Raw genomic sequence first — 19,383 nt, 5'->3', positions numbered from 1 at the left:
CTAATGTCAGGGGGACAAACTAAACTAAGACATCTATCCTGCGCACACGCAAACGGGTACGAGTACGTTAATGCGTCCGCAACGGCGCGATCATTTATGGACTAAAAGCTAAATGTTTCCATGGCAAATGATCCCCCTTCTATAAAAAATCGTTTTCGGTCTGAGGGAGTCCAGGGGTGGGTTGGATAAATATCTGGAACTTGGGCGCAGAGTTTTCGGCCCGGTGACGCCACTCGGTGCGGTTGCAGGAGCGCCGTTACGTTGCAGAGGACGCTGTTCTCGGGGTGGAAGATGGCGATTGTGTGGAGGCTGCCGAGGAACCTCCGGAGCTGATGCCGGGGGAGAGCACAGGACAGACTCACAACCTTTAGAAGAACACGCCAAAACTACGGTATCAACAATACTGTGTCATTATCAGAATGAGACGAGCCACATTAGGAGAAAATGATTTTGACTAATGCTAGTCCACTGACCCGTTCGTGAGCTAACGTTAGCATAGATTATCAGCAGCAGACTAGACCGAAGATGTCAGTTTGTTTGTATTCTCAGAAGGTAGCGCTACATTACGATGCCTGACAATTTGATGGGCGTCAAAGTTAATCAGATAAATGGGAGGGGGGTTTGACAAGTAAGACATGTATGGATATAGTTAAACTATTGTAAGCTACAGATGCTTTGACGCTAGCTAACCATAGCTTTGGTTCCCGTAATGCTCTAACTAGCATTTGCTAATGCTACCTTATATTGTTGATTTAACGCTATTTTAAGTAATACATTGGTATTACTGGTTGACAAGGAGAGAAGTGGCCCTCAGCACAAATAATTTTTGTTCAGTGTTGTGACTGACGACGCATTCCCTGAATTCGTCACATTTCTTGTCATATTTGATAGCTAACGAGAGCTAGCCTATGTGGCTAACAATATACTGTAAGAAGAATGTGAGGACGAGCCTGTTTGAAGAAAGGGCACCACCCGTATCATACGACACATGTTAATCATTATTTACACTATAAAATCGTATATATGCAAAGTAGACATTTATGTGAGTGATTCTGAACTCGAAACTTCCCTGGTTCTGTCCTGATTTCCCATTATTTTTCATGCATAACCTAATAGATGCTCTTATCCAAAGATAGTCCAAATTTTTCACCTGTGTATTTTTATTCTTTGTGCATTTTGAATAGTCTTGCAGGTAGTCTGTCATGCAGCAAGAATTTCAGTTTTTGATTAAATATTTTAAACTGTCACGTCTAAATTATGTGAACAGAGTAAACATTTGGTCCCCTTTTTATTTAATCAGTTAAAAATGTAATATTTACAAATGGCCAATTGACCAAAAGACAAAAATAAACAGTTTTACAAAATGTACACCGCAGTACTGAAAAATAAAATGCTCATTAAAAGTACTATTATATTAATAGTTACACACAGAGTAAAATGCTCTGTAGTTTTATTTTCCCTCATTCCGATCAGTTTTTGGATCTTTCTCTAGTTGTATTATCAGTGTGTTTTTCCTCTCCATACAGTTGTCCAATAGACAACTATTGGATAGATGTGCTGCTTGATTTGTGGGTTCCTAAGTTAGCAAATGTGGATTTAGTTACTTTTAAACAGCCCATTCAAAACACCGATGTAACTGTCCAGAACACAGTAGCTGGTGGTTTTGGAGCACACGGCACTAGCATCTTTCTCTATGTCCTGACAGACAATAATGTCCCGCTTCCACGAGAATGAGGACGGATGCTTTGTTGCCATGGATACGGAAGATGACAGTGCAGAGCCTGCTGGGATAACCGACGAAGGAGAAACAAAGATGGGCTCCTGCCGACAAGAAGGAGACCTAGACAGCGGTGCCAAAGGAACGGGGAGAACAATGATGGAGCTGCCGGAGGAAGTTCTTGAATATATTCTGTCCTTTCTCTCACCTTACCAGGAGCACAAGACTGCTGCGCTTGTCTGTAAGCAGTGGTATCGTCTCATTAAAGGTACGCCGCTCGTGCCTGCGCCGCCATGAATAAAGCCGAGTCGGCTGTTCATTCAGGGCATTTAAAAGTCTCAATGTTTGCAGTAAACCGATAACCGTCCACCCCGAATTCTTCACGTTCCTGTTTCTTACGTGTTTGATCTGAATTAGGTGTGGCTTATCAGTGCTACCATGGTTTCTTGAGAGCTGTCCAGGAAGGAAATATCCAATGGGAAAGTCGCACATATCCGTACCCTGGAACACCCATCACTCAACGCTTTTCCCACAGTCAGTATATGCTGCTTTATAACTGTACGTGGGGGGGGGAGCTATTTATTCTGAACAAAGAATGAGCATCTGTCAAGTTAACACTCGTCATTTGATGTTCCTCAGAGGTTACAATGTAAACCATACGCCTTTTATTCTCTTTTTAAGCATAACATACCCCTGAAGATTATTTTTTCCACCTCATTTGTTTACTGTGCTATGTCTGGAACAACACAACTACTTTTTTGGGTTACAGGTGCATGTTATTACGATTCCAACCAGTCCATGTATGTGTTCGGTGGTTGTACACAAAGTAGCTGCAATGCTGCCTTCAATGATCTTTGGAGACTTGACCTCAACAGCAAGGAGTGGATCCGCCCTTTAGCCTCAGGTAAAACCCACCACGGCCAGTAGAAGGAGCAGAAATCGCCACCTCGTCCTTCTGACCTTGGGAATTTTCATTTATCTGCCTGTTACTGATTCAAATGTGTGCAGAGATCTGTAAATGTGTTCGCACGTTTGGTGCCGAGTCCCAAGGGAGTGCACGTCGTAAATGTGCATGTGTGAGCTGCATCTGGTGACAAATCAGTGTTTGTGCATTTAACAGTGGCTGAAAAGTCTCGAGTATTTGGCCGTAAAAGCCAAATATTTCCTGCCAGAGGTCAGACAGCCTCTAAATTGGCTCCTTTTCTGCTTTTTTTTGCTATAGCAGGTCCTTAAAAACTTGTGAATTTCATTTCCTTTCATCTTTAGCGTGCAACTTTGTGAAATTGCACACTTCTTGCTCACAGAAATAGCTCTGTGCCCGTGATGGGGTTGCAAAAGTCTTTCTGAGTGATAAAAAATAACGCTCACAGGAGCCGTCGCACCATTGAGGCAAAGATCAAAGTAAAAAAGACCCATCTTTAATGGAATGCCCTGGAGGAGTAGAAACTGTCAAAAGTCACAATGGTTTCTTTTGGTTTCTTTTGAAACAAGAGCAGAAAACATGCGTTTACTCCTTTGTCTTCAGGCTCTTATCCATCTCCAAAGGCTGGAGCAACTTTAGTGATGCACAAAGACTTGTTAGTGCTGTTCGGGGGGTGGACCCGGCCCAGCCCTTACCCCCTTCATCAACCCGAAAGGTTTTTTGATGAAATCCACACTTACTCTCCTTCAAAGAACTGGTGAGAGCTCGCGGATGTGGCTTTTTCCTTTCATGTGAATCGTTTTCATTCCCAACTTTGTGGCTTTTATTGACACGATTGTTCCTTTCAAAGGTGGAACTGCATAGTAACGACACACGGACCTCCTCCCATGGCCGGCCATTCTTCTTCTGTCATTGGAAACACCATGGTGGTGTTCGGAGGATCCTTGGGAGCGCGGCAAATGTACGATCGTCTTATGTAATTGCGCAATTCCCTAAAGTGAGAGGAATGAATGAATGAAAAGAGTCCGTTATATCCCAGTGACGCCAAACACAAATATTGTTCCGGAACCTGTCCAAATCTGTGTTAGTGAGCACTTCTCCTCCTCCAGGTTAGGTGTTTTCTTCCCAGAACCTTAATCCCGGGTTTCACTTTACGGGGCAGATGGGGCACTGGGTGGGTGAGCCGGTTACTGATGTCACTGTCGTGGAGCAAGTGGCCCACGGTGGCAGTGGGGTTATGGTCTGGGCAGGCGTATGTCATGTCAATCACATTTTATTGGGGGCAGTTTGAAGGCAAAGGTACGTTGATGGGATCCTGAGGCCCGTTATCGTGCCCTTCGCCCGCCACCATCACCTCCCGCTGCAGCGTGGTAACGCACGGCCCCGTGTTGCAAAAATCTGCACACGCTTCCAGGAAATGTGTTGCAACGCCCACTTCCTGCACCGGACGTGTCACCCACTGGGCGGGTTTGGGACGCTCTGGATACGGCAGCAGCTTCCAGTTCCTCCAACGTCCAGCAACCTCGAACAGCCATTGAGGAGGCGTGAACATTCCACAGGCCGCCATCAAAAACCAGATGGACTCGATGCTAAAGAGATAAAAAAACTGCACATTTTAGAGGGCATTTATAGTGTGGACCCCCTGTGAGGTGGGTGGATGAGCTCAGCAAAGGAGATTTGCTCACTAACACATTTGTGAACAATATTTGAGAGAAATCCGCCTTTCTGTAGCTATAAATAATCTTGTGTTGGAGTTCGGCTCATGAGAAACGGGAGCAAAAACAGTAAATGAGCGTAATTAAAGTGAGCAGACATCATATAGTTGGTTTGAAGCTTCATATCCGACCTAAATTATGATGTCATCCCTCACGTTGCCAATCAGGAGTAATGAAGTCTGGGTTCTGGATCTGGAGCAGTGGTCCTGGTCCAAACCAGCCATCGCCGGGCCGTCGCCTCACCCCAGAGGAGGCCAGTCACAGGTGAGAAGGCTCCTTTGTTAAAACCTCGAGTTATTCCTGCTGCTTTCCAGTTAAAATGGTAATTGAGAGGAAATCTGTCGTGTCTCATAGATCGTGATTGATGATCACACGTTGCTCATCTTGGGAGGCTGCGGGGGCCCAAACGCAGTAAGGACCCCTCCAGCTTATTTCCAGTCTTTTGCATGGGATTATGGGTGAATTCCCCCCGGCTGTGTCCTCATGTTTCTTGTGTTAAAGCTCCTGAAAGACGCCTGGCTTCTGCACATGGAAGCTCGTCCATGGAGATGGCAGCAGCTGCAGGTACAGAACGAGGAGCACGGGGCCCCGGAGCTGTGGTGTCACCCAGCGTGTAGAGTAAGACTCTGTCCCTCACTCATTGTCCCATTGTGTGCACGTGAATGCGCATGCATGTGTTTTTCTCTTGCGCCTTCCTCCCCAGGTGGGCCAGTGCGTGGTGGTTTTCTCTCAGGCTCCGTCTGGTCGTGCCCCTCTCAGCCCAAGTCTCAACTCTCGGCCCTCCCCCATAAGTGCCACTCCCGCCCCCCTGGGCCCTGAGCCGCCCTCCCTGCGCTCTCAGTCCCCCGTCAGAAGTGGAGCTGCCGGCGTTGTCCTGGGGGCTGTTGAAGAGGCTCCGTGCGTAAACGGTCGCTGGGGGACGCTAAAACCTCGGCCTTCAGCCAGAGGGGGGGCCAGAGATGGGAGCCCTTCCTCGTCCCAGCAGCCGTCTCCGTCTCAAGGCCCGGAGAGCCCTCCTCTTCCTCCACTCCCCCCACTGTTAAACGGATCGTCCCCGTCCCCCCGGACCAGCCCAGCACAGGCTTTATCTCCTCCCTCTCGTGCTCACCCACCTTCCACAGACTACGACTGGGAATCCTCCCCATCCGACGCTCAACATGCAGACATGCCCAGCAATGGCCTCCACACCCCCCCTCAAGGTTCCCCACGCACTCCCCCAGGAGCTGTTTCCCCCGCTGCATTGCGGCGAGGTCTGGAGGCGGTGAAAAACAAATCATCCCCTCCGCTTCAGACGCACGGAGTGTCTCCTGGAGGTGGAACTAGTGGCGGCGGGGGCCCACCTGGAACCCCACCGTCATCCTCTTCCAGTCCTCCACCAGCTGCAGGAGTCGACGGACACGCTATCCCACCTATAGCACGACGACTAGGACATCACCCACCTCAGAGCTTAAACGTAGGGAAACCTCTGTACCAGTCCCTCAACTGTAAACCCATGCAGATGTATGTTTTAGATATATCCCGGGCCCAGTCTGCTGGGATGGTGTCCTGGAGAGTTTACGGAAATGGGACCCCCGCAGCGGTGACTGGACCACCTGAGACGAGTCTTCACACAGTGGTGCAAGGGAGGGGTGAACTCATAATCTTTGGAGGCCTCATGGACAAAAAACAGAATGTAAAATACTACCCTAAAACCAATGCCTTGTACTTCGTACGTGCTAAAAGGTAATGCAGCTGCAGGCTCCCGTGCGAACGCTCTTCTGTGTGACCGCACAAGGGAATTGACACACAAGGCCTTTTTCCTGTAAGAAGTATGGGAAAATTAACAAAAAAATAGTTTGATGTTCCGCTAGACATTACATTGAATTCACTTGTTCCTTACGCCTACTGCAGACATTCAAAATGGAATTATTTGCCGGTAGAAACACGTTTTTTTGGGGGGTTTTCCTCGATGGAGCACATGCAGTTCAGTGCATGTGTGAGAGCTGCGATGAGGGAAAGACTTGTCATGGAAAAAAAATAGGACTACCTTGCTTTTTGTATCACTTCAGTCTGCAATGTTTACATTTAAATAAAGCGTGTCTGTTATATGTGCACTGTGATGGTAAAAAGCTATTTGCAACAATGTCACGGGCAGGATGGGTGAGAGGTGTGGCGCTGTGCTATAACCAGTAAATAAATGCCACTGTAGCTCTGTTACAGTCCTGAAAAAACAACTCCCTTTGCTCTTCACTATGCCTATTATTTTGCTAGAGGCAAAATTCTGCACTTTATTATCCTCCTTTTTAATTGTTGGTTTATATATTCTAAATGCCAGTTTAAAAAAAACAAAACAGTTTTACCAGAACCATGTGAATATGAAGAGTTTTGCGTGTCCTGCAGATTTTAGTTATGAGCCTTTGAAAACCAGTCTCTAAGTCTGACTTGCGTTTTTTATAAGCTGTCGAAGAGCGACACCCAGTGGTACAAAAGAGAATAATTATTTGACCTCAACTTTAACCTCATTACTAGTTCCGATAAAATGAGGCACTAGAAAAAGTGCCAGCAGTCACGTAACCTCGGTGGCGGTCATAATTGACCTTAGCACCGTCTTGCTTTGTTTTGGTTCTTAAATTGCACCTGGATCCTATCTTTGGCTGATAAACCTTGTTTGAGACACCCACTGGTGGTCAGTTGCTTCGCTCTTCTGTCCCTTCGTCACACTCCGCCCCCTCACTGACCAACAATAACCTTTTACCCAGAGAGCTCCCATAGGCCGCTGCTCAGCGGAGCCGTGTGATTCGTGCAGGATCGGGGATGTGTCGGTGCAGCAGCCGGGGCTCCAACGGTATTGGCTCTGACCCGAAGCTCTGGGTGGACGCTTTGACAATGAATGTGCTGAGAACTCATGTTTACAATGATGGGGGAGAGAGGAAGCGGGAGCAGCTCTCAATGAGTTTGTGAATGAAGGAAGTAAATCCAAAAGGTGAGCATTTAATAGGTTGTAACATTAGCATGTAACATTAGCAATTCTGTACTGTTTATCTCTATGAATATGAATGAAGCATGGCGTTTGACAGGATACTGTCAAGTGATTTGTGTGACGTGCTGACAGATTTATGCAATGTCCTCTTTCTGTTCTGCTAAAGTCCATGTTGATAGACATTTATAGCCTGTCTGCACTATAACAGACTCTTACTTGACCTAACAAATGCATGCAGAACAACGTCACTCATGAAACTTGCAACAACTTAGAAGGATTTGTTCTGTTGCAGATGGCGGCTGTACCGCTAACGTCCTGATAGTCCAGGAAGTTGACAGACACGGCCCCAGAAGGACACTAACGGCACAACATGCAATCAGAAGCGATTGGTTTTAGTTGATCATTTCCATACCAAGCGCAACTGATCCTCACCATCTACTCCTCAGGGATGACTAGTGCTCCGTTTCTGCAGCCCTCGCAAGAAGACGCTGTTTTCGATTCCCAGTCTCCCCAGAGGATGCCACCTGCGGCGTCCTCCATCCCCCGTGGTGCGTTTGGACGCTCCTCGCCACCTCCAGCCATCTGGCCGCCTTTCGACTTTGTGCTGGGCGCCTTTGCCTGTTGCGTCGCTTGCGTTTTCACTAATCCCCTGGAGGTCGTCAAGACCCGTCTGCAGCTTCAGGGGGAACTTCGTTCCCGGGGCTCCTACCAGAGACACTACAGAGGGGCCCTGCAGGCACTCTGGGTGGTGGGCCGCACGGACGGGCTGCGTGGCCTGCAGAAGGGGCTCTCAGTTGGGCTCATCTACCAGGGCGTGATGAATGGTGTAAGGCTGGGGTCCTACTCCTATTGTGAAGCTCTGGGTATCACCTCCTACCACGGGGGCAGTCTCCTGTCAGGAGCAGGGGCCGGAGCCCTGGGTGCCTTCATTGCCTCCCCTGCCTACTTAGTACGTAAATATTCTTATTTCAACTTTTTTGCACGGCTAAATAATGTGTACCTTAAATTAGCACCTAAAACAGAAGCTCTTATTGAGTATCCAGGTGATCGTAGCAAAGCGCTTCAATCCAGCAGAACCGGGCTTTGATTCTCTTGCCTGAAGATGGTTCGTCTCTCATTCTTTTGTATTCTTTGTCTTCATCTTTTAAATGCATATCTTGATGTCCAAGGGCAAGCGTAATACGCTATTGCTTCAATTTTTTGGTCCATGTTTACTGACCAATCACAGGCTTTTAAAAACCTGAACCTTTGGTGGAGGTGTGAATGAGGGCATGTGGGCATGGAGCTAAGCAAGTGTCCCTAGATAGTTGGTGCCTTAGTCCTCCTACTCTGGTTAGTGATGGATAAATGGGTTCCTTCACTCCCTCTCAAACTCTCCGGAGTGTCAGTAATATAAGTGCAGCTGCTCTGGATTGAAGCTTTACATTTGGACATGCAGCCAGTGACTCATAGAAAGGTTGCACCCTAAGGTGACACTGACAGCAGAATCTAATTTGATTTACAAATTATTGCCAACTCCATTTCTATACATTTAAAATTTAGTTCAGCCCCCTTCAGAGACATGGGTAGATGTAAATATTCCCAATTTGATGAGAAAACAGCAGGTAACAATGAAAGGTTTTCTCTCGTATCATTTTGTTCTCCGCTCGACACAGGAAGCATCAATCATCAGGTCCTCAAAGGTCAAAAATCAACCGACACAAAGAGTCGGTTCCACTCATCTGCATTCAAAGTGCTGTTGTGTAAACTGCTGCAGAAAGCCACAACCATGATTACTTCAAAACTGAGTTAATCAACAGGCAGGTAAACTGCAGAGAACAAAACAAACGACGCAGGAAGATGACACGGCCACTATCTTTCGAGGTGTCTATCGCACAAATAACACAACAGGTTAATGCAAACAGCTCGGATGTTAAAGGTCGTATCACAACCTGTAACACCAGAACGTACGACAGGCTCGCTGCAAATACTGTGACATAAAGACTTCAGTGTGTGCCCAGGTCATCTGTATCACAGACTGTCACATAGACGGAGCCCACAAACACAGCGGCTCTGTTTCAAAGCAGTTTCTATTTTAACCAGCATGATGTGCACCAGTATGTGTGCAGTGTCGGGTTAGTCGCAGGTCACCGTTTCCTCACATTCACCCCGGGACGCCAAGTGTCTCTGGATTTATCATTTGGCTCTTAATCAATACAATTGAAAAGTATCCAAACTTTTACATTCTCACGCAAAGACAAGGTCAAAAGACGTGTTTGTCTACAAGGAGTTTGTTATACATACATACACACACACACACATATATATATATATATATACACACACACACACATATATACTGTATATTTATCTCACAATTTTTCCAGCCGATGCCTAAAATAGTGCTTTTGGCCGTGTGCTGTTGGCAGTAAAGAGGAGGAGAGCTGAAGGTCACGCTGTTGTCACTGCCGGAGAAGCTTCAGGGATTAGCGCTGTAGCCGCCACGGCGGTTTGATTGGCTGAGACTTCTCTGGCGTCGCGTCGGTTATCAAATATTGTCAAACCCCCAGTTGTTTGCTAGATTTACCTGTGCTGGCAGGTGACCCACAGCCTGTGACATATGATTGTATCTGTGCCTCCAGTATGAGTTCAACATTAAACCATGCGCGGTGTGTTTTCCTCATAGGTCAAGACGCACTTGCAGGCTCAGACTGTAAAATCTATCGCCGTAGGTCACCAGCATAACCATCTGGTAAGACGACCATACCCCCCACCCCACCCCCGAGTCATCTGGTGCCATGTGTCTTTGGAATTTAACAGATGAAACCAGTTCCGCTGTTTTTATTTCAGGGGGTGGCTGATGCCTTCGTCACCATCTACAGAAGAGAAGGGTTAGTGGGTCTCTGGAGGGGTGTCAATGGGGCGGTGCCTCGCGTCATGGTGGGATCAGCTGCTCAGCTGGCGACCTTCTCCTCCGCCAAAGACTGGGTGACGCGTTCCCAGGTACACGTGAGAAGCCACTGACGTTTCCACAGCACATGGAAAATAACTGTGTGCCAATCTGTCGTCTCTTACACAGTGGCTGAGTCCGGACACCTGGCTCACGGCCCTGGTAGCCGCAATGGTCAGCGGGGTGGCCGTGGCCGTCACCATGACACCTTTTGACGTCATCAGCACGCGTCTCTACAACCAGCCGGTGGACGAGTCTCACAGAGTGAGTGGAGACAAAAGACTGCGTTGATCCAAAACCAAACAAGAACGAGCACATTTTGCTGAGCTGCTGTGTGTTTTGCTCCCTTCAGGGACGTCTGTACGCTGGGTTTTTAGACTGCATGCTGAAAGTGTGCCAAGCCGAGGGTCTGCTGGGGTTGTATAAAGGGATGGGCCCGGTCTTCCTACGTCTGGCTCCACATACAGTTCTCAGCATGCTGTTCTGGGACCTGATGAGACAACAGGCGATGAAGAACAGTCAGAACCACAGAAGCAGCTAGGAGTCCACAAACAGAAGGATTTAATGGACTGATTAAAAAAAGGTTCAGTGTGAAGGTTCATATCACTCCCGTCTGTACTGTAAATATAAACAAGACCCAGCAGTTGATGATCTTAGCTTAGCTTAATTAACCCAAATGTCCAACTGTTACAAAGTATGTGCACGTACGCTTGCACAACATTTAAATTTCACTGGCTGTGTCAGTGTAACTGAGCAGTACCTTTAAGGTGTTGGTAGTTGTATGATCCAGGGTGAACATTATTTTAAAACTGTTGCACTAATCCTTTAATGTGCCTGACTGAGGGAAGATAATTGATTTTGAGTCACATGACCAGTTTAAGGGCTTCCTCTTGATTGTAATCAGTGTAATCAGTAACCCCAGTTGCTTTGGCTTACATGTGTGAGTCGAGGCGTCTAATGAGAGGGTTTTTGTATACTTAAAACACGCTTAACCAATGATCGGTTACATGAATCCAATAATGGTAAGTTAATACTTACAGCCCTGCATTATAATGATACTTTATCACAGTAGATGATTCCTTACATGAATTTTAAATCAAAATGTGATTTTACTTTGACCATCGTGAGAGGCCAATTGATTGCTTTGTTTGCCTAATTGAGATTGCGAGAGCATTTGGTGCCTTTACAATCAGGAAATGATCACACCAGCAAAAATAAGGAACCCTCCAATGACGTGTGACCTTTGACACTCAAACACGGTCAGGGAACACAAAGGGAAGGGAACAGGATGGAATGCTGACCTCTGATCAGTCTGGTGGTCTGATGTAGCAGAGAGACGTCGTCTTTGCCACCGATGAACATGTTTCCGTTCTCCTGGATCTTGAGACCTTCTGATGCGAAGCAAATTAGTTTGAATCCAGTAGACAGTTGTTTTCAAGGTGAGGTTTCTTTTTAATGGCAATAAAACTTTCCTCAGTGGAGACTCTTTCTGTTTATTCTGGACACGTTTTTGGGTTGATTTTGTTTGTTTGTTTCAAAGGTGTTGTGGGTGCATGTGGAATATCAGTGCTATGCAATTTGATGAGACTTTATCATTTCACTCAGACATGCAGGTGAGTTTGTTCTATGGAATTACAGAGAGGTCAACAAAACATTGGATTTAGAAGAAAGCACACGTTTAAAATCTAACTAAATTTACAAAGAATTGGTGATTTTTATGTGAAAACTGTCAGCCTCAGCAATATTTGATGGGCTCCGATCTTTCTGATCCGAAGGGGAGGTGTTTTTTTTTTTGGCGTCTTCATATTTTCTGCTCTCAGGGATCGTGAAAATGATGATAGTCGACAGAGGTTGCCGTTGAGTGGCAGCCCTCTGAGGAAATGGAGACGCGCTGGTCAGTTTTGGTGCCTTGTGATGCTCCTGTCTCTGGTGGGCCCCAGGGTTTCTTCTCTGATAGTGCTGGAGTTTTGCCTCAGAGCTGTTTCTGCCTGGGCATCAGCAGGACCGGTGAGTTCTCCCACCATGCAACCCAGTCGACAGGCTGTCCAATCCCAGTTTCAGGTCTCGCTAATTCCATGTTCTCCCTGCCTGGCTACAGGATAAACATGGCAGGGGGTTAAATCTGCTCCTCATCCAGTGCCAATTTTCCCTCGGATGCAGCCTCACCTGCATTCTGGACTTCCTCCATCAGGGGGCTCTGCACAGCTCCCTCAGCCTGCTGCTGGCAGCAGCTCTCAGCTGGATGCTGGCAAGTGTCGTCGACAGTCTGTGGGTCCATGTGGCTCAGCTCTACCAGCTGCACAGCACACAGCGTAACTGTGGGAAATGTATCACCCTCTTGACCTCTGGACATGCCATACTGGCTTCGTTGCAAAGTGTGGTTATTTTGGCCTTTGCTCTGGGAATTGTGGCTTCCACCAATACAGTTTCTGACCACTTCTTGTCCCACAAAGATGCCTTGAAGTTTTGGACTCCACTGACACTCTGCTACACTGTGCTGCTGTTCTACATTCAAGGTGATTGTCATGCCGTTGACTTTTTTTCTTCTGAGCTTTATTTTGACTGGAATATAGAATTTATTGGAGGATACTGGAAATTAAATAAACTAAACAAAGATGCACTTAAAAACACACAAATATCTCAAGCTGTGAAATACCCATTTAGGTTTGTGTGTTTTGATTCACAGAAGAGCAAAATCAACAAACAGGTCTGGAGGCCCTTTTACACTATGTCGCATTAAGACTGGGAGCTTTATTGGTCCTCATGCTGACGGTGGGAGAGTGGACAGATGTCCTCCATGTCCTCATTGCCTTCCTGGGAGAAGCAGCCTGTGTTCTGCCATCGCAGGACCTGCTGCAAAGTGTGCTGGAGGTCTGTATGAATTGTATGAGGGTCACACCTCACATTTTCTTTGCATTTCAGGGATTGTTTCTTTAGTGCAATTTTAAAAAGGTGTGTGGAAATGTTGACCAGGACTATTCAAACATGCATGGTTTTTAGTTCTAGGAAATAAATGAATAATTCTCTTTTCCAGGAGGAAGAGGATGAGGAAGTTTTAGAGGAGTCAAATTTCACAACAAGGGAGCGCCGGCGGAAACCGTCTCCAGAGGACGGCCAATGAGTTACCTGCCTAGATTTTTGCCTATAATTAATGATAATTCATTCTTTTAAATTCAAGAAAGAAGAAGAAACACTTTGACTGTAAATCCTTTAAAAACATATTTATAGTCCAGTGTGTAAAATTTTTAAAGGAGAAATACACATATATAAATATAATTGCTTCTGGAGACATGTGAGATTATTTATAAAGAGCAGGGAACTATGTAATAATGTAACAGCAAACTATTCATGTGCAGCTGTAGCACCGTTCGAGAAACAAAAACATGTTTTTTAGGGTTCTCTCAAGACCGCCAGTCCTCAAGTTTCATGACAAAATGTTAAACACGTTCTGCTTCTGAGGTTGATCAAATCATTTTGTTCTGAACTGAGGAGCATTTCTGAGAAGAAATCACAAGTTTACTGTAAATCAGGACAACTGCCCTCTTTAACAATGCAGCCTGGTTGTTTCTCCCATGTGCTTCCTGCTCATTTCCCTTTGTTCTCTTACCACATCTGCCTTGTTCACCCAAACTCAGAACTGAAGTTGGGGGAAGGGGGGGTGTAGTGGAGTTATTGATTTATTTGACATTCGTACTGCATAAACACTGAAGCGCTCCGGAGAGATGGATGAGGGTTTGGGCTTTGGTGGGGGGGCGGAGCCTGTGGCTGTGGGGATTGTGTCATCAGGAGGCATGCTCCCTCCTGCATCTGTGACATCACTGCAGCATTCCTTTCCACAGAGCTGGAACAACTGAGAACCCTATCAAACTTCTCATCTCCTGTTCGCTCTCTCTCGCACATTCTCGCCTTCCCCTTTAGTCAAACACTCATCGGATCCTCAATCCATGTTCACAAATCGGGAGTAGGTTTCCGGCTTCAGACAAACCCATAATATTCTTCCTTTGTTATTGCTTCACTCTGGGGGAAGCAGCAAACACAACACAACGGCTTTTGTCACGGCTCTTGCAGATATGAGCCTGAGGCCCCCTCCTCTCTCCTCTCCATACCCCAGTGCACGTAGCCGCTCTTGCACAATCACATTTGCAAAGAAGCCGGACAGTGACAGAATGGGATGAAGTCCACTTATAGTCTTTGAAGCAGAATCGCACATATCGACGCAGCGATAGTGAGTCAATGAAATAATGCAGTGGGGGAAGGGAAAAAGGAAAGAGGGAAAGGGGAAAAAAAACAAGGCAGACTCAAGAGGGAGGTAGGGAAAATAAAGCTGACAGAACAATAAGGCAGAGCTGCACAGGAGAGAAAGAACAGAGAGGGCGATACAGAGAGGTGCTGGATCAGGCAGGTACAGTCACCTTCTGCTACATGTTAGGAGATCAAGGAGTGGCTGGTGACTGTGTGTTCACTCTGTAGAAGTTCATAACCTTTATGGCACCCTTCATGATGCTTTATATCATTTTTCCAAATGCCAGTTTGCTTGGTTGAGATTGCTCAACAGTTGAAATCCTTCCTGCAAGTGTACGTGCATGCTGGCCAGTGTGTGTGTGTGTGTGTGTGTGTGAGAGAGAGAGAGTTAGTGTGTTTTCCTGCCAAGTTTTCATAATACACAAATGTGTCATGTTTTTTGCCCGACTTCACCCGGGATTAACTGTTCACCTTTTACGGTTGTGAGGGAGGTGGTATTGTCAGTCAGCCGGAGAAGGAGGAGGAGGGGTCACTGGATGAGATCTGGGGAGGGAGGTACAGAAGGAAAAGGAGTGGCCTTGGGTGATAGTCGCACTCTCATTACTGGAGTAAAGAGTTCTTTCTGTGGAAGCTTACAGGAGGGAAAACAAACCAGGAGTTGGAGCTTCAGAACCAGGGAAGGGGATTCTTTATCCAGGTTTGTCCCACGTATGTCAGGATAGACTTCAGCCACAAGAAAGTTTATATGGGATTCAGATCTCTGCTTTGTCCAGATTCATTCATTTTTGTGGCAGCAGTGTCGGTACAGTGGGTGTGTGCACTTATTAAATATTGCAGGGAAAGACAGGTTAAAAAGGTCTGTTTCACAAAACAATCCACTAAAGTAATAAAGGCATTTTATTGTATGTTACTGTCACATTGCACAGTGCTGAGAGTAGATAACAATAGCTGTGTCCTTTTTCTCAGGGTTGTGGGTCTCATACGGCCATGGCATCTGCAGCTCCACAGAAGAGAATGGTGTCTTCCTTCTTCATCACTTTGGCATCTCCTCATCGAGCTACTGTGACACAGCAGCAGCCCGTCCTCCAAGCCCACAGCAGTCCTGCCTGTGACACACAACACACGGCCGTGCGAGTTCATCCGGGTGACAGCATCCCTTCTGCCAGACGTAAGAAAGAGGACTGCTCACAGCCCGGGACTCAAGGAGGGTTAGACAGCGAAGGATGGAGTCCTGCAGCGGCCTCGGTCCCAGTGTTTCCTCCACAGAGCCCAAAACCCACAGAACCGGAGTGCAGCCGAGGAAATCCACGAGAAGGTGACTGCAAAGCTGCAGGTATTTGTCAAAAAATCTTCTTGACTAAAAATACTCTAAAGAATTAACACACTGACTGACCTACATGTATTCAAAAGTCTGTTTTTAATCATGTAATAAGATAATGAAACCATGCTTGACTCATTTTGGGGGGTTTTCCTGCCTGAAACAGATGTAAACAGAACTGCCATCAGGTTTTTGTCTCCTGAAGCAACTGTATGACATTTGATAAATTACCTTTTGGCTTTAAGGATTAGTGAAAGGAGAGTTCCAAAACCCTTAAGCTGGATTCTTGTTGCACAATGCATTGTGGGTAATGCAAGTCTCATGTTTTATCGCTGAGGAAGAAGTGCGAGATGGGTTTTTGACGTTGACTTTGAGGACATTAGATTATAAAAAGAAAACTTAAACATGCTATATGTTGTAAAAAATATATAATTTCTGGCAAAACAGATCATCTTCCTCCTCCTCCTCCTCCTGCTGCCTTGACTTCATCTCTGGAAACCTCGATCTCCCAAGAATCAGCACTTCCCCCACCTCCTCCTGTCCAAGCAAATGTCCCCCACCCTCTGACCCCAGGTCAGCATCCAGTTTACAACAGAGAGGTATGCAGACCTGCAAAATGTACATTTCCTCCACCCATTTTCACAGATCGCTGCCATTTATCTTTGAAACGCTTCACACTGTTGCCGGAAAATGTCCAGAGAGAATCACAATAACCATCATGGTCGCTTAGACTCATCTCCTAGGTGACTGTAAAAATGTATTTATGGTGAAACATGGATCTGAAATGAAAAAAATAATTAAATTACTTTTGTAAATGATTTCCTATCTTATTCTAAAATTCTAATTATACAATTTCCTAATGTTTTGCAATGTTGTGTATTATATAGCTAGGACACGTGATATATACTGTTGTAGGGTTATTTAATGATCTTGGTCATTAGCATTAAACATGTCTGTTTTACATTCAGATAATGAGTTAATATAGTTTTATACTGACAGTGTGTTTTGCATTTAAGGTGCAAACAAAGACACCAGCCAGTAGGTTTAATCAAGAAAAACAATCACACGGGATTCATAAGAATGGCCAAGATACAGACAGCGTGAACAAAGGTGACCTTCCACACATACCGGTTGGACTTTAGATGTCTGTGCTCCGACAACATTGTTCTAACCTGTTTTGCCGTTTGTGTTTGTGCGAGCTGCAGAGGTGTGTGGCTTCTGTCGGAAACCCGTGGCTCTTTCTGAACCTGCAATAGAGGCCTTGAACAGGACGTACCACGATGGCTGCTTCCAGTGTAGGTCTTGCCACTGTCCCCTGGCTGGGAAACAGTACTACAACAAAGCAGGAATCCCGCTGTGCACAGACTGCTACCAGGTGAAGTCAACACAGCCTCGGCTACGTCAGCGAAACTCAACACAAGCTACTGAAAATCCTCCATGATTTGTGTTGATGTTGCTCTTTGAAGACATGATTTCTGTACTTCCTTAAACTTTGGCAACTGCAACCACTGCTGAGCTTATGGTTGTTAAGTGCAGCAAAAAGCAACAAGATAGAAGTTTTTTAAGCAAAAACGAATGAACGACTGACAAAGATTGCCTACATTTCTTAAATCTGCTTTCCTTTTTCCCTCAGGCCAGCCTGGAACTTTGTTGGGCTTGTGGTGATGCCATTACAGATAATGTGGTCCGTGCACTGGAGCGAGCATACCATGTTGCTTGTTTTACCTGTGCCACATGCAAACAGCAAATTGGAGAGCAAGCATTTGCTCAGGGAGAAGTCGGAGAAGTTTATTGCCTTGAGGATTACTACAGGTTGATATGAGTTTTAGACGATAATTAAAAATAATAACAAGGTTCCTAACATATGTTTTCTTCCCTCTAAATTACGCATTAAGGAAGTATGCTCCAAAATGCAATGCCTGCAACCACTCAATCATTCCAAAAGAAGACGGCACTGACAGCTACATCGTCGAGTGCCTGGGGCGCTCCTACCATGAGAACTGCTACAGATGCCAGGTAGGCAATTAATGAGCAAACAGTGTTGCGTACAAACCCACCGACAACACAGATGCGACCTAAAACGCCAATGTTCACTGTGTTTCCTGCAGGTCTGTGTCATCCAGCTTTCTCCAGAACCAAATGAACATGGCTGCTATCCTTTGGATGGGAGGATGCTTTGCAAGGCCTGTCATCTCAGTCTGATTTCTGGCCAGCTCTAATAAAAAACAAACAACCCCAAACAAACAGAAAAAAACCTTCTTTTTCATATAATACAATAATGGAAGTCATTTTAATCATATATCGAGCTTTTCGTGCATCCTATTCTTCTTTCACTTGATTTGTTTTGCACTCCATAACCATACAAAATGCACCATATAGAGTATTTATGAATCAAATTATTACATATAATAAATATCACTACCCATTTTACAACAGTAAAAAGATACTCTCTATAAAAAAAACCAATTAAATTATAGTAAACAAATATATATTTTATCACAAGATATACTCAAATTTAAGCCTATAATCCCCATACCGCAGGCACATATATTAAATACAGAATAGGAGCTTTTATAGAAGTGCACAATCCAAAAGAAGACATTATGGACCAAAACTTGAAGATGCATTGAATGTGAATCTAATGGCATCCACAAGATCACTGGACTTCTGCTCGGCAGAATTCTTCACATTTAGTGATAAAATAAAAGTCTCAATTAGACCGCCACTGAGTTATTTAATTTATGCTTTGTATCTCAAAAAGAGGAACTTTTCATTTATGTGTGTTTGAAAACATTCAATAAACCTTCTTTTTTTTCAAAATACTTGTAATTTTTATTATCATTTTTATACCCAGCAGGTACAATACATAAATCCATATATATTTCATATTTATACGGGTACAGTAATATTGTACACTGTACGTTTTGCATTACCCATCACACATCATATCAATAAACCATTATTACACCTTTGAGTTAAACTGATTCTAGATATGGCTCTGATGTAGTCAGGGCGTGACAGGGCAAAATCTTAACGGCATTATGGAAAACACATTAAATAGTCAGACATAATTGCAGCTATACACAAAACATTGTACAAAAAGTGACCACAAATTGTAGCATCTTGCGTGTAATTACATGGAAATGTTTAAATCCATACGTATCATTACTTTCATTTTAACTAAAACCTTTTTTCCTCTTTTGCTCCCTTATATGGGACAAACAGTTCTTATTTTCATGCAACTAAAAGCAAAGAGAAGAAACACAGTCCAGTTGACAGAGAAAACTACCTTGGATACGATGACCTGGATGATTGAGAATCTACACAGACTAAAAGCAAATAAATACATTTTACTTTGTAAAAATGCTTTATTCACAGTGGAAATTTGGATCCAAAGGACTTCGAATGCGCTTTCAGCATATTCATATCACCTAATCTCTGAAATGATTCTTCGTTGTCAGGTCAAAATATGAACACGTCAAAGGTTGCGCAACGTCGTCAATCAATAATTAGATGATGGTGGGCGTGGCCAGACCTATAGAGCCCACCCACCCAAACTGTTGCGCGTTTTAATGTGTTTC

The 19,383-nt window shown here is 45.1% G+C and overlaps 4 protein-coding genes across 6 annotated transcripts; all 4 read left to right on the top strand.

Moving 5' to 3' along the window:
- The first annotated feature begins 169 nt into the window (after positions 1 to 169).
- fbxo42 (F-box protein 42) lies at positions 170 to 6,567 on the top strand. Its single transcript, XM_057029408.1, has 10 exons — positions 170 to 391; positions 1,706 to 1,985; positions 2,135 to 2,251; positions 2,487 to 2,621; positions 3,243 to 3,396; positions 3,490 to 3,600; positions 4,522 to 4,618; positions 4,709 to 4,765; positions 4,856 to 4,972; positions 5,058 to 6,567. Exons 2-10 carry the CDS (start codon positions 1,712 to 1,714, stop codon positions 6,078 to 6,080), a joined length of 2,085 nt encoding a protein of 694 aa, XP_056885388.1. The 5' UTR covers positions 170 to 391; positions 1,706 to 1,711; the 3' UTR covers positions 6,081 to 6,567.
- A 549-nt stretch (positions 6,568 to 7,116) lies between these two features.
- Positions 7,117 to 11,723, top strand: slc25a34 (solute carrier family 25 member 34). Its single transcript, XM_057029423.1, has 6 exons — positions 7,117 to 7,316; positions 7,606 to 8,262; positions 9,979 to 10,044; positions 10,143 to 10,295; positions 10,372 to 10,506; positions 10,595 to 11,723. The coding sequence occupies exons 2-6, from the start codon at positions 7,762 to 7,764 to the stop codon at positions 10,781 to 10,783; spliced, it is 1,044 nt and encodes a 347-aa protein (XP_056885403.1). The 5' UTR covers positions 7,117 to 7,316; positions 7,606 to 7,761; the 3' UTR covers positions 10,784 to 11,723.
- Positions 11,542 to 13,815, top strand: LOC130523841 (transmembrane protein 82-like). Its single transcript, XM_057029425.1, has 6 exons — positions 11,542 to 11,681; positions 11,783 to 11,855; positions 12,063 to 12,249; positions 12,341 to 12,758; positions 12,929 to 13,113; positions 13,277 to 13,815. The coding sequence occupies exons 1-6, from the start codon at positions 11,597 to 11,599 to the stop codon at positions 13,361 to 13,363; spliced, it is 1,035 nt and encodes a 344-aa protein (XP_056885405.1). The 5' UTR covers positions 11,542 to 11,596; the 3' UTR covers positions 13,364 to 13,815.
- Positions 13,816 to 14,528: 713 nt separating this feature from the next.
- Positions 14,529 to 18,622, top strand: fblim1 (filamin binding LIM protein 1). Of its 3 annotated transcripts, none has more exons than XM_057029418.1 (8): positions 14,529 to 14,644; positions 15,451 to 15,817; positions 16,250 to 16,401; positions 16,819 to 16,912; positions 17,008 to 17,177; positions 17,436 to 17,614; positions 17,698 to 17,818; positions 17,911 to 18,622. In XM_057029418.1, exons 2-8 carry the CDS (start codon positions 15,472 to 15,474, stop codon positions 18,019 to 18,021), a joined length of 1,173 nt encoding a protein of 390 aa, XP_056885398.1. In that variant the 5' UTR covers positions 14,529 to 14,644; positions 15,451 to 15,471; the 3' UTR covers positions 18,022 to 18,622. The 3 variants fall into 3 exon arrangements, with proteins under 3 accessions (XP_056885398.1, XP_056885399.1, XP_056885397.1); XM_057029419.1 differs by lacking the exon at positions 14,529 to 14,644 and adding an exon at positions 15,030 to 15,181 and having other exon boundaries at positions 17,702 to 17,818; positions 17,911 to 18,081; XM_057029417.1 differs by lacking the exon at positions 14,529 to 14,644 and adding an exon at positions 15,031 to 15,181.
- Positions 18,623 to 19,383: the final 761 nt, after the last annotated feature.

This window comes from Takifugu flavidus, chromosome 4 (genome assembly GCF_003711565.1).
Source record: "Takifugu flavidus isolate HTHZ2018 chromosome 4, ASM371156v2, whole genome shotgun sequence".
NCBI classification, from domain to species: Eukaryota; Metazoa; Chordata; class Actinopteri; order Tetraodontiformes; family Tetraodontidae; genus Takifugu; species Takifugu flavidus.
The sequence above is the reverse complement of the archived record's forward strand: the minus strand, read 5'-3'. Positions and strand labels throughout refer to the sequence as shown.

What these genes read in the sequence shown, in the direction of transcription:
- slc25a34 (XM_057029423.1), top strand. Translation starts at nt 7,762, where the DNA reads ATGACTAGTGCTCCGTTTCTGCAGCCCTCGCAAGAAGACGCTGTTTTC. An exon ending in GTCACCAGCATAACCATCTG is followed by an intron (nt 10,045 to 10,142) that starts GTAAGACGACCA and finishes TTTTTATTTCAG; the next exon opens with GGGGTGGCTGATGCCTTCGT. An exon ending in CGGTGGACGAGTCTCACAGA is followed by an intron (nt 10,507 to 10,594) that starts GTGAGTGGAGAC and finishes TGCTCCCTTCAG; the next exon opens with GGACGTCTGTACGCTGGGTT.
- LOC130523841 (XM_057029425.1), top strand. Translation starts at nt 11,597, where the DNA reads ATGAACATGTTTCCGTTCTCCTGGATCTTGAGACCTTCTGATGCGAAG. An exon ending in CCTGGGCATCAGCAGGACCG is followed by an intron (nt 12,250 to 12,340) that starts GTGAGTTCTCCC and finishes GCCTGGCTACAG; the next exon opens with GATAAACATGGCAGGGGGTT. An exon ending in GCTGCTGTTCTACATTCAAG is followed by an intron (nt 12,759 to 12,928) that starts GTGATTGTCATG and finishes TTTGATTCACAG; the next exon opens with AAGAGCAAAATCAACAAACA.
- fblim1 (XM_057029418.1), top strand. Translation starts at nt 15,472, where the DNA reads ATGGCATCTGCAGCTCCACAGAAGAGAATGGTGTCTTCCTTCTTCATC. An exon ending in AGGTGACTGCAAAGCTGCAG is followed by an intron (nt 15,818 to 16,249) that starts GTATTTGTCAAA and finishes CTGGCAAAACAG; the next exon opens with ATCATCTTCCTCCTCCTCCT. An exon ending in AGAACTGCTACAGATGCCAG is followed by an intron (nt 17,819 to 17,910) that starts GTAGGCAATTAA and finishes TGTTTCCTGCAG; the next exon opens with GTCTGTGTCATCCAGCTTTC.
- fbxo42 (XM_057029408.1), top strand. Translation starts at nt 1,712, where the DNA reads ATGTCCCGCTTCCACGAGAATGAGGACGGATGCTTTGTTGCCATGGAT. An exon ending in GATCCGCCCTTTAGCCTCAG is followed by an intron (nt 2,622 to 3,242) that starts GTAAAACCCACC and finishes CTTTGTCTTCAG; the next exon opens with GCTCTTATCCATCTCCAAAG. An exon ending in GCTGCGGGGGCCCAAACGCA is followed by an intron (nt 4,766 to 4,855) that starts GTAAGGACCCCT and finishes CTTGTGTTAAAG; the next exon opens with CTCCTGAAAGACGCCTGGCT.